We start from the raw sequence: 15,229 nt of genomic DNA on the forward strand, positions 1-15,229 counted from the left end.
TTCGTGTAAACTGATGTTTTGATGTTCGGCATAACTATAATCATACATGTTTTGTATAAAAGTTCACGTTGATGAGACCCATGGCGTGCTTTGATTTATTAGTTCGTTTATTTTGAAACTTGTATAGGTTAATAAAATCACTCCCATCAACACCCTTGTACCAGTCATGATCTCGGGTTTGGATTGTGACAATTGATTACCTTATGGACAACCTAAAAATGAGGCAATGAAATACCACTATAATGGATGGCCTATATACTGAAGCTACGAAATACCACTACCATTATTTTGTGTTATTATACAAGTACAAATTATAGTCATAGACTTTTAATTTCATTGAATCGAGTTAAATCAAACCTGAATTTACACAGATTTTTAAGATTCGAATCCGCTTTATCAACTCAACTAGGCTGGTGAGGGCTAGAATTCACCCAATTAGGCTACATTTGCCTATACCGCACTACCTAAGCTACAAATGAACAAGCTTGAAAAAGAATAACTCATTCCATTTAATAGAGCGTAAAAACATCCTCACAAATCTGTCAAAAAGGAAAAGGAAAAACGGTGCAGTATTGGTTCTTGCTTTCTAAAGAATTTTCCAGCCAACTCTTATACCACTTTAAACTGGGCTCATCAAGTAGGATGGATATTACCAATGGAACCTAGACACATCCTTGCACATCAGATGGCATCCCAATGTCAAGCCCCTTTGCCTAAACTACAGCCAACAAGCCAAATGCAAAACATGTTCAACAGAGCAGTCATACCCATGTGCCAGGCTTGGATTCTGATCTTGACCTTCGAGCTAAGAGAATAACCTTGGCTTACTATAAAAATTACGAATTCAGAACTGCTTCTCAAATAGCCTTCACTCTATTTCTTACAGGATAAATAAAGCATTCGCCTTTCTAACTCAAAAGTGTTGCAGCCACATCCTGGGAAAAGAATGACAAAGTGGGAACCTGTACAACCCCACTCCATGCATATCCTAAGCCAGCCCCGATAAATAAAGGAAGCCTCAAAACAAAATATACGGAAGTGGTGATACTAAGCTGAGTTTTTCACAGATATCATGCTTGAATTCAAACAGTCTGAGGCACTTTTGTAGCATTCTCCTCCTGCAATGGTTGAGTTTGGGTAAAGGCACCAAACAGAGTGATAGACCACTAAACAGTAAAATATAGTAGCCAATAATTCTCAGAGCAAACCCACATGATTTAAAATTTAAAACTGCCGTGCATTGTTCAAGCATTTAACAAAAAAGAAAAAAAAACACCCACAAAAGTGGATTACGCTTAGTGCCAAAAGATTCAATGACAAAGTGTTCCATGAATATGACTCATCAATAACAGCTTACAGATTCAAGCAGATGAAGGAATGGCTTTAAGGATCACCAAAGCAATACACAACAAATTGAACTGAACATGGGACAGAGGACCACAAGCAGTGTCGCCAAATCCGTGAAAAAGCAGACAATAAAAGCAGCAAAAGTGATGCAGAAACCATTCAAGTAAAGCAATGCCTCACAAACTTACAACACCACAACCTTTTCAACAGTTAGAGCTGCATAATTACTTGCATCATTTATTATATCTCCAATATTTTTTCAATCTGGAATAGGAACTGAGAAATATTAGCGACTGCTTCTAACTTCTAAGATTGAATGTTTTTTTCTTTTTGGTTCTCTGTGATAAATAATAGAAAAATGCTAATTGTGGGATTAAACAATATAAGATTTCCTTTAGTTACTGTACTGTATTTTTAAGCGTGTAAATTATAATTTTATATGTAGATTTAAAATTTTAGATTATTTAGGCTAATTTTTATAGTGTTTTGCTCATTTTCCAAGTATTAGGTTTTATGAGTCTACTAGCAAAAAGCCCATACATAGCAGCGGCTCCACTTATTTTTTAGTACAATAGAAAATTAATTTTATTAATTTTTAAAAATATTCATATTTTATTACAGGCTATAAAATCGTGTTAGTTGTGGAAACACAATATAAAAGATAAGATGATCATCAAAATATAATGTTAAACAAACTACAAAAGGAATAAAAAAAATTTTGATGAAAACTTTTTTTATATATTCTACTGATAGGGAATCAACCTTTTTTTATAAATTTTCTTCTTTCATTTGTTATTTTCCTTTTTTCCCTTTTATTCTTTTCTTCCCTTTCTTCTCCTTTTCTCTCCTTTTTTTCATTTTTCTTCTTTCTTCCCAACCTCTGCCTTGCTGTTGTTGGCCTAGTCTATTATTGATCTAGTAACAGAAGGCCGGATCAGAAGGTGGCTCTTCATCCACTCCCTTCCTCTCTCTCTTCTCTCTACCCTTCAATCTTTTGATGCTCTCATTCATCCTCCATTCTACCTGATCTCCTTTCCCCCCATATTTTCTAGCATTGCCAACCTCTCTCCCTTCCCCTCCGCCTCCCTTAGCCCCTCTCTATCTTCCCTCTTACTTTCTTTTTCTCTCATGTTTCCTTCCCAAAAATTTAAAACAAAAATGAAATCAGAAAAATAATTAAGGTAAAAAAAATCCCCATTATTGAAAATTCGAGGGAAAAAAAACACAATGATAGCCACAGTTTCATACAATGGTTGAACCAAGTGTCAAGCACCCATAAAATGTCTTCTAGTTTCAATAAGTTACAAATTTGGTGTTATGTACTTATTAGGATTTAGAGCTTAGCTTAAAACTACAATGTAATTTCAATTTCGATAGCTTTAGTTTAACATAAAATTATTATCAAAAAAGTTCCAGCATTATTGCTCTTAGATTGTGTGATGCAATAAACCTTAGGTGTGACTCCTTAGAAACCCTATGCATGAAGCTTAGGGATTTTTTCTTTTCTTCTCTTTTTCTTTAATGAATTTTATATGCTATCTCAAGAAATCAAATAAAAATTAGCCATAAGCCCTAATCACCTACCTATCCTACATCAGTTTTAAAGATGCAAGAGGGATAGAAGCTACTTAGAGACATTAAATTACTTAGAGATTTTATTTTATTACTTTGTTGCATTTTATGAGCTTAATTGTAATTTATAGGTATACACTTCTTAGATTATTTATGATATTTTATATTAGTTTTCCTTTTGCTTATCTTTCAAAGATTAGGCTTTAGGGTTGTATATGGTATTTGCATTTAAGGTGTAAGGCTTAGCTCTTAAGTAACTATGTTATTATATTCAGAGAAATCACACATGTAGCACCTGAACTACAATAAAATGTACAAATTGATACTTGAACAAAAAATGTTATACAAATCATGTACCATGTCAGTCTAAATTAACATAACATCAACCTAGTTCGCCCATGTAGCATCTAACCAATACAATTATGCCATGTATACGCCATGCATGAAATTAAAAAAATGAATTGAATTTCGACATGGATGCCACATGACAATCCATAATTGGTAGATTTTGAGTAAAAAAATTTTAATTTCTTAGTTTTTTTTAAATAGATTTTCAAGTTTAAAATTTTCAAAGAAAAAAAAGATAAATATTAGTACAAAAGATTAAAAACAATTAATATTTGCAAAAAAACATAGATACCTTTCTTCTTTTCAAGATTTTCTCACAATTTCCCTCTCTCTCTCTCGCCAAGCAAACAGTCTTTAAACAAGTTGAAAAAATCAATCAATACCCCATTTCTTATTCTTTCCTCCACCACTGTCAATAAATCATGAAAATGGAGTCCATCTCTCCAGAAAATTCTATCATAACCATAGAGCCTCTAGTACATGAGATGCATTTTTCTCAAGTTTCTACAAAATCAAACTAAAACCTACAAAGTAAACTTGGAGAACAAGCTTCAAATCTAGACAAACCACTTGGAGCATCAAAATCAAGCAAATACCATCCAAGTCACTTCCCAATTTCCATAAGACACAAGCACAAATTAAATCAGTACAGACCTATTTGACTAAAAACGAATGAATATCTTTAGAAGTAATTAAATTTTAAATCCAACCAAAAAATGCTTCAATTCCAAACTAAACAACTAGAACATTTAAATAACCATAGAGTACATAGTACACAAGAAACATTTTTCTCAAGTTTCTACAAAATCAAACTAAAACCTACAAAGTAAACCTGGAGAACAAGCTTCAAGTCTAGACAAATCATTTGAAGCATCAAAATCAAGCAAATACCATCCAACTCACTTTCCAATTTCTATAAGACACGCACACACAAATTAAATCAGTACAAACCCATTTGACTAAACATGAATGAATATCTTTAGGAGTAATTTAAATTTTAAATCTAATCAAAAAAAGCTTCAATTCCAATCTAAACACCTAGAACATCAAAATCATTTTGGAGTTAGGGTTTGGTAAAGGTGGGTGAGAATGAAAATGGGGATAAGGAAATTAGAGAGATTCTGAACCAGTGTAAACGGTGAGATACTCTTGGATTTCTCCACATACTATAATATTTTAATATTTTACTATAATTTTTTTTTTCAAAATTTGAAACTTAAGATTTTATTTTTAGAAAAAACAACTAAAAAATGAATTTTTTTACCCAATATTCACCAACTGTGAGTTGCCATATGGATCCACATGGAAATTCAAAGAATTACTCAATTTTTTATTTCACATGTGGCTTGCACATGGTGTGCTTGTATAGGTCAGATGCTACGTAGGCAAGGTGGGTAATTATGTTAAAATTTGCACTAACACAATACATGATTTGAAAGTTATGGATGCAAATTGTATATTTTTTTATGTTTAGTTACCAATTTGTACAATTTATTATAATTCAGGTAGCATATGTGTGATTAACCCTTTTATTTATTTATTTATTTTTGGTATAAGTACCTATGTTATTTAAATTTCAATAGCCGTCGTTTAATATAAAATTATTATCAGAAATTTCCAGCATTACAGCTCTTATCTCCCATGATGCAATCAGCCTTTGATGTCTCTTAAAGAGCCCTTGAAGCTAAAAGATTTCTTCTCTTCTCTCCATTCAATATTCTCTTTGTTCTCAAGAACTCAGATATAAAAATTGTCAAAAACTTTATTCACTTGGCTATCCTAAAAAACAGTGAAACAGAAAATAAATTTAACTCTTTCAGTGCTATTTTACTATGTAATTTGAGATAGCTCATTATGTTTAAAAGATATTTTAAACAAACAAGCCACTACAAGTTCTAAACAAAGTCATCATACAAGGATTTAGAAACTGCACGAATAAACCATATTGAGAAGATAAAAGAAGTGTGTGCTTAAAGGAATGGTTAAGCACACCGGCATCACTAGACTAACTTGATTTTGATGGTACTCAGAAGAAAATCTTATCAGAATAATGCTAACAGTCAAAATTTTTGTAGCACAGGTGGCAGCAATCAGTGTATTCCTATAGCAAATTGGACAAAATCTGTAATATTTCTGTTACATTATTGTCGTAAATAAAATCTAATTACTTCTTTCAAGCTGGCAGTCAAGAGAGGTAAGTCAATAACTTTCAACAATCAAGCCAAATAGGCAGAAAGTTTCCCTATGTAATAATTCATCAAATAGCAAGACAATCTGCAACTTTAGGACACTTTTTTAACAAGAACGGACACATATAGTCCTTGCAGAAGATGACTGTACGTTAATCTCAAACAATTAAATGAACCACAGATAGCATTACCTTCTAAATTTCAATCTACATGGCAATTAGAGAGACAGACTTATTTCTAAATTGAGCTGTCTGTTAGATCTACTGCACCTATTCCAGAAGGAAGTTCAGAACGCTGCTCAAAAAAGAAAAGAAAAGCAAAGCATAGCCCTAACAAGTGGCAATATCAGCAATAAGTCTAAGCACAAAAGGGGAAACGAACACAAAGAGACACACAGATGCTTACATCAATAGCCTGAAGAGTCCTGACGGGAGAGAACTTCAGCTGAGAAGCGTCAGCACCAGAAGCAGATTCATTTCCACTAATAGCATCATTATGACCCTGTGAAAAAATAAATAAAATCAAAATGCGTGAGAATGAAATTTAAAATTGGATACAGACTCATCAAGTAATTAGGAAAAACAGAGGAAGAAGGGTTACAAGAAAAGAATTTCTATTGTGTTGTTGACGGTCTTCAAAGAGAGAAGAGTAATAAGCAGGATCATAGATGGCGCCTCCTAAAACGTCATCACTGTCATTGTGAGAGCATTGTCTAAGTATGGAATTGGATGGAGTTGCAGGGTTTAGAAAACTATTTCTCAAATCGAAATCGGGGTCTCGTGGACCTGCACCACTGTCTACATAAGAAACCCCCAGCCTATATATTTGAATCCATAACAGGGACGACCACAACCTCACAAAAAACCCTATGATTTCCATTGCCAGCGTTAGTCTGACTGAGAAGATGAACAGCATTCCATGACTCTCACTCTCCGACGATATGTTCCAAATATCGTGGGAAAAGAGGATGAACCACGAAATGTCCAGCAGAATGGCGCAGAAGAGCAAGACGGCGTAGGTTCGGCCTAAGCTCTGACTGCTGCTCTCGATGGCCACCAAAGCGAACAACGCTATGCCCAAATCGATCAGCAACACTCCGTTGTACAATGCGCCCAGGGATCCGATCAAGGCGCACCCAATCTGACCAATCAAATCAACTGAATAAGTTTGTTTCTTTCAACAATGAAAGAAACCCTAGAAACTACCACTATTAAAAACATTCTGAGAAAAAAAAAATTACTTGGATGTAAATGAGGAGGACGGCCACATATTGGAGCCTATCATAATCGCGAATACAAGCGTGAATCCCATCTCTCAGATTCTGAGAGCAACACCAAACCATCATCTGCTGCGATTCATCCAATTTTGATTGGGCACTAAAAGCAATCTTAAATCTGATAAAAAAAACTGTTTGTGGTTGTTTGGCTTTGGCGGGACTACATTGAAATGAAATTAAACCAAAAAAAAAAAAACGTATACGACTGCTTATGAGTCACTGATGAAATACTAGTAATTGAATCTTTAACGGAAAGAGAGCATCAACCCTCCTCAACTCTCCTCTCCTTGTTCTTTGCCCTTCTCAAACTACCTCTTCCCTCTTCCTCCTCACTCGCTTACTCCTCCTCTTTTTCCCTGTTTTAGTTCACCCCATTTTTCTTTCCTCCCTTTTTTTTTATTTTTTTTTATTATTTTAAAGAATTAGAAATTAGAAATTAATTTTGCTTCTGAATGATCTGATTTCAGGTTTGACCTTTAGGTGAAAACACAAACAAGCAGTCCCTCGGTATATCTCCCCTTTATCAGCCGCTTGCGCCACTTTTAATTACTATTCCCCCATTCGTGGTGTTTTTTTTTTCAATTTTTATGAAGTTCAAACATAAAATTTTAATTTTAATATATTTTATAAATTTGATGTTTCATTATTTTTTATGTGTAGAGGGTTCTTCATCTCTCTTCAATGATTCTGTGTACACTTAGTAACGCTTGAATCATATTACTCCTACTTTTGATTGAGTTGGTATTCACACTTTTATGTAACACATTCGTTGATGTAACAGAATAATTTGAAAGTTAATTTCCAATTGCCAATGTTCTATGGCCACATTTTTCATAGATTGATATAAGTACTGCTATTCATATGAATGGTACACATTGTTCACATTTCATATTACGGTCAAAAAAAAACCTTAACTTAGCATTAAGGATTAGTTCACCTTTTAAATAATTAATTATAAAAGTTATGATCTATTTGAGAAGAGTAAGCCATGATCAAGAAATTAGCGATTAAATTTACGATCAATAGCACAATATCATTGCAACCAAATTATGAGTGGTAAAGCTTGCTATTGGCAATATGAGTGATGAACTATGGTTAAAGAATGAGTAATGAAATTTGCGACAAGGTGCAAAATAACATTACAACCAAAGTAAGAGCAACAAAACTTGCGATTGAAAAATGAATTTATTGTTCTTTTCAAATATCAAATTTTCAACGCATGAAGTAATCAAGAGTAAAAGTCCTAGAAGTATCACACATGAGTAGGAAATAGGTTGTTCTAGATCTTATTGTTGCCAACCACTATTTCTCTTACTTGCACCTCCTTATAAAATATTTTACATCTCTACATTCAACAAGTGAAAGATAAATTGTATGGTGATAGTCACAATATCTTGGGTTAAAAGCTCTCTTAAGTTGTTGGTGGTCGCGAAACATAAGATAAGTTCACTTGTACATCCCTTATCAATTTGTGAAAAAGCGCCCTCACTCTATCTAGCGAGATTGATGATGGAGAATCAATCTCTTTTTGTCTTCTTTTTAGGTTGTCTCTTCTAGGATGCAAATAAAGTCTAGGACCTCTTTTTTCTTTGCTTCATTCTTTAAATTGTGTTTATTGTTGGGATATTTCTTTTCTCAAAATGACTACTTCCCCTTTGCCTAAGAATCATGTTGTTGGTCTTTCGTATCTTTCAACTAAAGTAGGGAAGGTGGGAAAAGGTAAATTTTCCAAATGTACCTATACTCATCAACATACCTTGGATGCAAAATTTCACTAACTCCTCATTATGGGAATTTTGTATGTCCAGCATCATTTCCTTGAAGTGTTGGATATATTTAATGATATCTTCCCTAAACTTTTGATGCTCTCTTTCCACGTCAACAAGAGTAACTTTCACTTGGGTAAAAAAGAATTTCTCGCAAAACATCCTACTTATTTGACCCTAAGATTGCACAGAACCAAGATGGAGATTGATATATTAGGTATATGCCCTTATAGTAAGAGACTTGGAGAGTTCCTTTACTTCAAATTATCTTTCAATCTCTCTACTCCAAAGGTCTTCACAAACTTCATAACATGCTCTCAAGCATCACCAATATTGCCATTAAATTGGTTGAACTTAAGGCGGGTGTAGTTTTTAGGATACAGCTTAATAGCCACACTAATGGGATATAGGCAGCTTAAGATTAAACTCTGAAAAGTTGAGGCTTTTACTCTTATGGTCAAGTAGCTTTTGGAGCTCTCTTTTTGTCACAAAACCTTCCGTGGTGGTTGACAGCATTGTTGTAACAGAGTTTTTTTTTTCTTTTACTCAATCAACTGAATATTTTATTACATATCGAAAGATACATCCTGATCCCAAAATGGACCGACATGGTACCAAAGATAAAATCTCTTCACTAGAATCCCATCAAATACACCTACAAATATTGATAATATAATAAACTCAATACGCCAGCTTTATAACAAATTAGAAAATGGAAACAAACTACACCCAACAACTCATTAAAAACAACTGTCAAGATATATTTGATAACTATATTTTATATACTATTTTTAAGCCTTAATTCACATGATTTTTGCATAGTTTTCAAATAAAATAATTCATTTTTACCCCATTTTTTTAAAAATGTCTTCTTTTGTAAATAATTTTAAAATTTGTGAACTTATGTTTTTTTTTAATTTATGTAGGGAAATAAGGCTAAAATTCGGAATTTTCATGCAAGCCATGCACAAGGGTCAAATTCCACCCCAAATTTGACTACCTTTGCATCAGAATTTGAGGAAGGCCGTGAGATACAAATTTGTTCAGCATCAAGTTAGCTTTCAGAAGGACTTGAAATCACTTAATTCCGATCTGGAAATCAAAAATTAGGGATGTTAAACAGAAAAATGGTCAAGTTGCCTGAAGCTGCATGCATGCAAAATCATCACCTTTTAGCAAGTTTTTGGACAAGTTCATGCAAAATGCACGCAAGAAGTGGGCTGTCCAAGAGGGTTTGAAATCTGGAGGATTTTCTGGAGATATCAAAGAATTCAAATGGGAAGAGTCCTCACCTAATCAACTAAGTTTGGAGCCTAAATTCAAATCCTAAAGAGTTTAAATTTCAAGCCAGATTTTAGATGATTTTTAAGCTGATTTTCTTTGGAATAAAAAGGCATTAAATGAAGAAAATAATCAAGGGGAATTTCAGCTAAAATGGTTTAAAAATTGAAGAGGGAAAATTCAATTTGCAATTTGAATTCAAGGAAGCACTTGGACACATTCATCCTAGCATTGACGGCCACTTTGAAGCTTGAAGGAGTCAATTTTCACTCAAAATTCAAGCTGGAAATTAGATAAAAGTCAGCCTGAAATCTAGCCAAGTGATCGAGTGAATTGAAAACTTGAATTCTGAATTTTAAAGGTGGAAGACTTAAGCCAAAACTCTCCTTCCTTTTGGCTATAAATACCTTGCCAGCCTAGCTCTTCAAGCAAGCCTTCTCTTCTTTATTTTCTGTAGTTTTTAGGATATTAGTTTAAGTTTCTTTTTATTTTTCAACAATTTTTCTTTTAGTTTTCTTGTGTAGCAGAAATTGGCTTTGAATTTCCAATTCGTGTAGTTTTAAGTTCAATAACAATTCTATGTTTTTTTTTATTTTTTTCTACAATTATTTTTTTAGTTCATTCACTATTTCTATCTTTTACTTTGATGACTTTCCACCTAAACTTAAGTTCTTTCAAAAAAGGAGTTAGTTTGGAGAAAGCCTTTTAACTCAACTTCCTTGCTTATTTGTGTAAGTTGAATCCCTAAATCCATGTGTGAATATTAGAACACCAAAAGTATCAATTATTTAATGCATACATGTTTGATTCATAAAGGTAGCCATTATTCGCAGCGAAAAAATAGAAAATTCTTGGTTAAGGCTAGATCTTCCTTTTCGCACTTCTCTATTATTTGTGACGGCTCTCAATAGGTAGATTCCGTTAGGTTAGAAGGGAAGAGGGGACCTAGGCATACATATATAATAAACAAAGCCCTAATACAAGCCTCCCCATTAAAAGCGTACTAGGCCAAGGCCTACATAACCGTCAAACCACACTACCTCGATTAGACGTGTAAAACCCATCATTAACTAATCACTTTAATATCTATTGGGCTTTCATGCTTTGTCTCACAATAGAACTAAATTATCAATCTGTTTTATTAAATTAAAATTACCAATTAATAAAAGCCCACATAATAGAAAATTCTAACATTCTCCCACTTAGGCAATATTAATAAGAGTTTATTTTGACTTTAAGAAAAAATTTTAGAAAACAAGACTCCAGATTGATTGACTTAATTTTGATGTGACCACAATTTATAAATATTTAGCCCTTAGAGACAACATCTTAATGATCCTGTCCAACAAAAACATCTAATACTAAATTATGGCAGTTATTATGCCACTTATTGACATAAGACCAATCCATAATTACAAGCACCAATAATCCTAATGTGGCTGTGTAGCAAGAAAATAACACCCAAATGTAATCTCAATGTGTTATCTTCATTGTCGGTCCTCTTGCTGATTTCTATAAATATGCTTGTATGTGAGAAATCTATTTGGCATTGACAACATGTTTGTATGTCTCTCACTTATCCTTAAGGTTTCTTGCTAGTATCATTCATGAGACATATTAATAAAATCACTCTTGAGATAGACACCAATCTCAATCTCAAGATTTCATAAAGCATATATGCAAAATAACAATTAGATGTACATGCACAAATAATACCAAATAATAGCACGAATTATCAATTAACGATGATCATCAACAAATATAAAATCAAAGATCTCATGATTATTTAAAAACAAATAGAAAAGGTCCCAACACAACTAAATGTAAACTATGATGTGAGATTTATATAAATAACATACTCCCACTAACCAAGTACATCAAAATAGTCATGCTTTCAACATGTTTACTAAAAACTATAGGTCTTAACCCCTTAGTCAAAGGATTAGCCAACATGTTGTTAGTGTCAATGTGTTCAACAATAATGTTACCATTTTTAACAAAATCCTTGACCTTCAGATATTTTATCTTCAAATGTTTGGACCCATTAATGCTTTTGTTGTTCTTAGTGAACAACACGACAGACCTATTATCACAATAAATTTTAAGAGGTTTAGAAATGGAATCAACAACACATAGCCCAGAAATAAAATTTTTAAGCCAAATAGCCTGCGTGGCAGCCCCATAACAAGCAACAAAGTCAACTTGCATAGTAGAGGAAGCTAAGAGCGTTTGCTTAATAGTTTTCCAAGAAACTGCTTCTCCAGCTAACATAAAAATATACCTTGAGGTGGATTTCATGTCATCTTGACAACCAACAAAGTCAAAATCTGTATAACAAGCAATCTTAAGGTTATCCACCTTTTTGTATTTCAACATATAATCTTTAGTCTTTTGCAAGTATCTTATCACTTTCTTAGCAGTAACCCAATGATCCAGACCAAGATTAGTAAGATATCTGTCAAGAATCCCATTGCAAAAGCTATGTCTGGTTTAGTGTAAACTTGTGCATACATAAGGCTTCCAAATGCACCAAAATAGGGTTTCTTTTCATAAATTCTCTCTCCAAATCATTTTTCGGACATTGACTAAGCTTAAACTTATCACCTTTCACAATAGGTGCATCCCCAACCTTACAATTCTACATATTGAATCTGCTTAACACACGATCAATGTATGCCCTCTAGGAAAGCCCCAATAATTTTCGAGACCTATCTCTGCATATCTTAATCCTAAGTACAAATGAGGCATCACTAAGATCTTTCATGTCAAAAGTATTGGACAATGACTGCTTAGTTTCATGCAGCAATCGAACATCATTGTTGGTTAGCAAGATATCATCCACATACAACACAAGAAAAATGAACTTACTCCCACTAATCTTAAGGTATATGCACTGATCAAGCTTATTTTCCTCAAAACCCATGGAAGTAACTATCTCATCAAACTTTAAATACCATTGTCAAGAAGCTTGCTTCAGACCATAAATGGACTTCTTAAGTCTACATACCAAATTTTCACTCCCGGTTTCTTGAAATCCTTCAAGTTGAACTATATAAACCTCCTCTTTAAGGTTACCATTCAAGAAGGTTATCTTCACATGCATTTGATGAAGCTCTGAATCAAAATGTGCTACTAAGGCCATGATGATTCTAAAAGAATCCTTGGAAAACACTGGTGAAGAAGTCTCTTTATAATCTACTCCCTATTTTTGACTAAATCCCTTTGCTACCAACCTAACCTTAAACCACTCAAGTTTTCCCTTAGAATCTTTCTTGGTCTTATACACCTTTTTGCAACCAATTGGCCTACATCCCTTTGAAAGTTCAACTAGCTCCCAAACACCATTCTAAGCCATAGAACTCATCTCATTTTTCATTGCATCCATCCATATAGTAAATTGGGGACAATTAATGGCATCACTAAAAGTCACAAGGTCTACCACATGACTGATATCATAATCACTCTCTCCAAGAAAAACCATGTTATCATTAGGAATAACAAACTTTCTTTACCTAGAAGATCTCCTTAAAGGCAGTTCAACCTCATTTTCCTAAATAGAATGAACATCAATTGGAGTAAAAACTGTTGACTACATATGTTTTTTATGATAACAAAACATTCCTCATTCATTAATATCTAATCTTGTTAATTAAGTGTGCAAGATTTAATTTAATACCACCAACAAAGTTGTTAATTAAAGGCAAGCCAAAGAGCCTACTGCGTTTAATGAAGAGTTAATCAGTTAAGAGGGAAAGAGCAAATAATGAACAAAAATAGAACCTTAGTAACTAATTATCGCGTGACCTTAATCAGTTAAGAGGGAAAGAGCAAATAATGAACAAAAATAGAACCTTAGTAACTAATTATCGCGTGACCTTAATCAGTTAAGGCATGGTTGTGTGATAAATTGAAGCAAAATAGAAATATAGTTGTGTGATAATCTAAGACAATTTTACTTCTAGGTTTGTGATTTCTCACAAACTCTTCTTCTAAGAAAGTGGTATTTGTACTAACGAAAACTTTCTTATATTGAGGACTATAGAAGTAATAACCTCTTGTTTCCTTTGGATATCCTACAAACTAGCACACCTCAGTGTTTGGTTCCATCTTTGTGGACTCAGGTTTTAAAACATGTGTAAGACACTCCCAAGTCCACAAATGTCGTACGGATGATTTACATCCTGTCCATATCTCCCTTGGTGTCTTAGGCATAGCCTTAGAGGGAGCAAAATTGAGCAAATACTCAGCAATTTACATACAATATCACTAGAAGGAGATTGGAAGGTTAGCATAAGACACCATTGATCTAACCATTTTTAAAAGAGTCTTATTTTTTCTTTCAACTACACCATTACATTGAGGTGTTCTCGACATTGACAAATTGGAAATTATCCCATTGTTGGTGAGATATTTCTAAAATTCATTTGATAAATACTCACCTCTCAGATCTAATCGAAGCTGTTTCAATGGCTTGCCTAGTTGCTTCTCAACTTAGGTTTTGAATTCTCTGAACTTTTCAAAAGATTCACTTTTTCTATGCATTAAATACACACAGCCATGTCTCAAGTAATCATCAATAAAAGTTATGAAATATTCATAACCTCTTTTAGCTTGTACATTCATTGGTTCACACACATTTGTGTGCACCAAGTCTAGAACATTTGTCATTCTATTACCTTTTGCCTTAAAAGGCCCTTTAGTCATTTTTGCTTTAATACAAGACTCACAAACTGACAAAGGATCCCAACCTTGTCCGGTAGAGGACCATCCTTTATAAGCCTATTAAGTCTATTTTGATTAATATGACCTAAACGCAGATGTTAAAGATAATTTTGATTTATATTAGGTTCTTTGACTCTTTCAGTTTTAAATCGTATTGCTTCTACATCATTTGTAGAATAAGTCGTAGGCTCAAGGAAATAAAGATTATATCTTACAATTCTATAACAAATAAAATCCTAATTCAAATAAATAGTGAGTGTCACACTAAAATAAACTGAATATCCAGATTTTATTAAACAAAAGACAGAAATCAAATTTCTATAAGTCTTTAGAATGTGATAACTATTTTTCAAAACTAAGCTACGACCATAAGGAAATTGAAGAATAATGGCTCCCACTACTAATGCTGAAACGAATGTGCCATTTACCATCCTCATCCGAAACTATCCTTTACTTAGTTTTCTCTTTTGTTGAAACCCTTGTAAAGAATTACAAACATGGTTAGTGGCTCCAGAATCTACTATCCAAGTATCCACAAAATCAACCACTAAACAAGCTTTTAACATATTTAGAAATACCTTGTTTACTATTTTAGATTTCTTCAAAGTAAACCTTGCAATTTTGCTTCCATTGTCCTTTCACACCACAATGGAAACATTTTCCTTTGGTGTTGTCTTTTGAAATAATCTTTTTCTTCATGGGCTTTTTGTTTGCTCCCATTGAGCCCT

General features: G+C 33.4%; 1 protein-coding gene across 2 annotated transcripts; it reads right to left on the reverse strand.

The window, feature by feature from the left end:
* Positions 322 to 7,187, reverse strand: LOC18589556. Of its 2 annotated transcripts, none has more exons than XM_007014584.2 (4): positions 6,697 to 7,187; positions 6,057 to 6,596; positions 5,862 to 5,957; positions 322 to 1,118 (listed from the first exon to the last, which is right to left on the reverse strand). In XM_007014584.2, the coding sequence occupies exons 1-4, from the start codon at positions 6,799 to 6,801 to the stop codon at positions 1,083 to 1,085; spliced, it is 777 nt and encodes a 258-aa protein (XP_007014646.2). In that variant the 5' UTR covers positions 6,802 to 7,187; the 3' UTR covers positions 322 to 1,082. The 2 variants fall into 2 exon arrangements, with proteins under 2 accessions (XP_007014646.2, XP_007014647.2); XM_007014585.2 differs by lacking the exon at positions 322 to 1,118 and adding an exon at positions 5,260 to 5,785 and having other exon boundaries at positions 6,697 to 6,943.

The sequence above is a fragment of the Theobroma cacao genome, chromosome 9 (genome assembly GCF_000208745.1).
Source record: "Theobroma cacao cultivar B97-61/B2 chromosome 9, Criollo_cocoa_genome_V2, whole genome shotgun sequence".
In the NCBI taxonomy this organism is placed as follows: domain Eukaryota; kingdom Viridiplantae; phylum Streptophyta; class Magnoliopsida; order Malvales; family Malvaceae; genus Theobroma; species Theobroma cacao.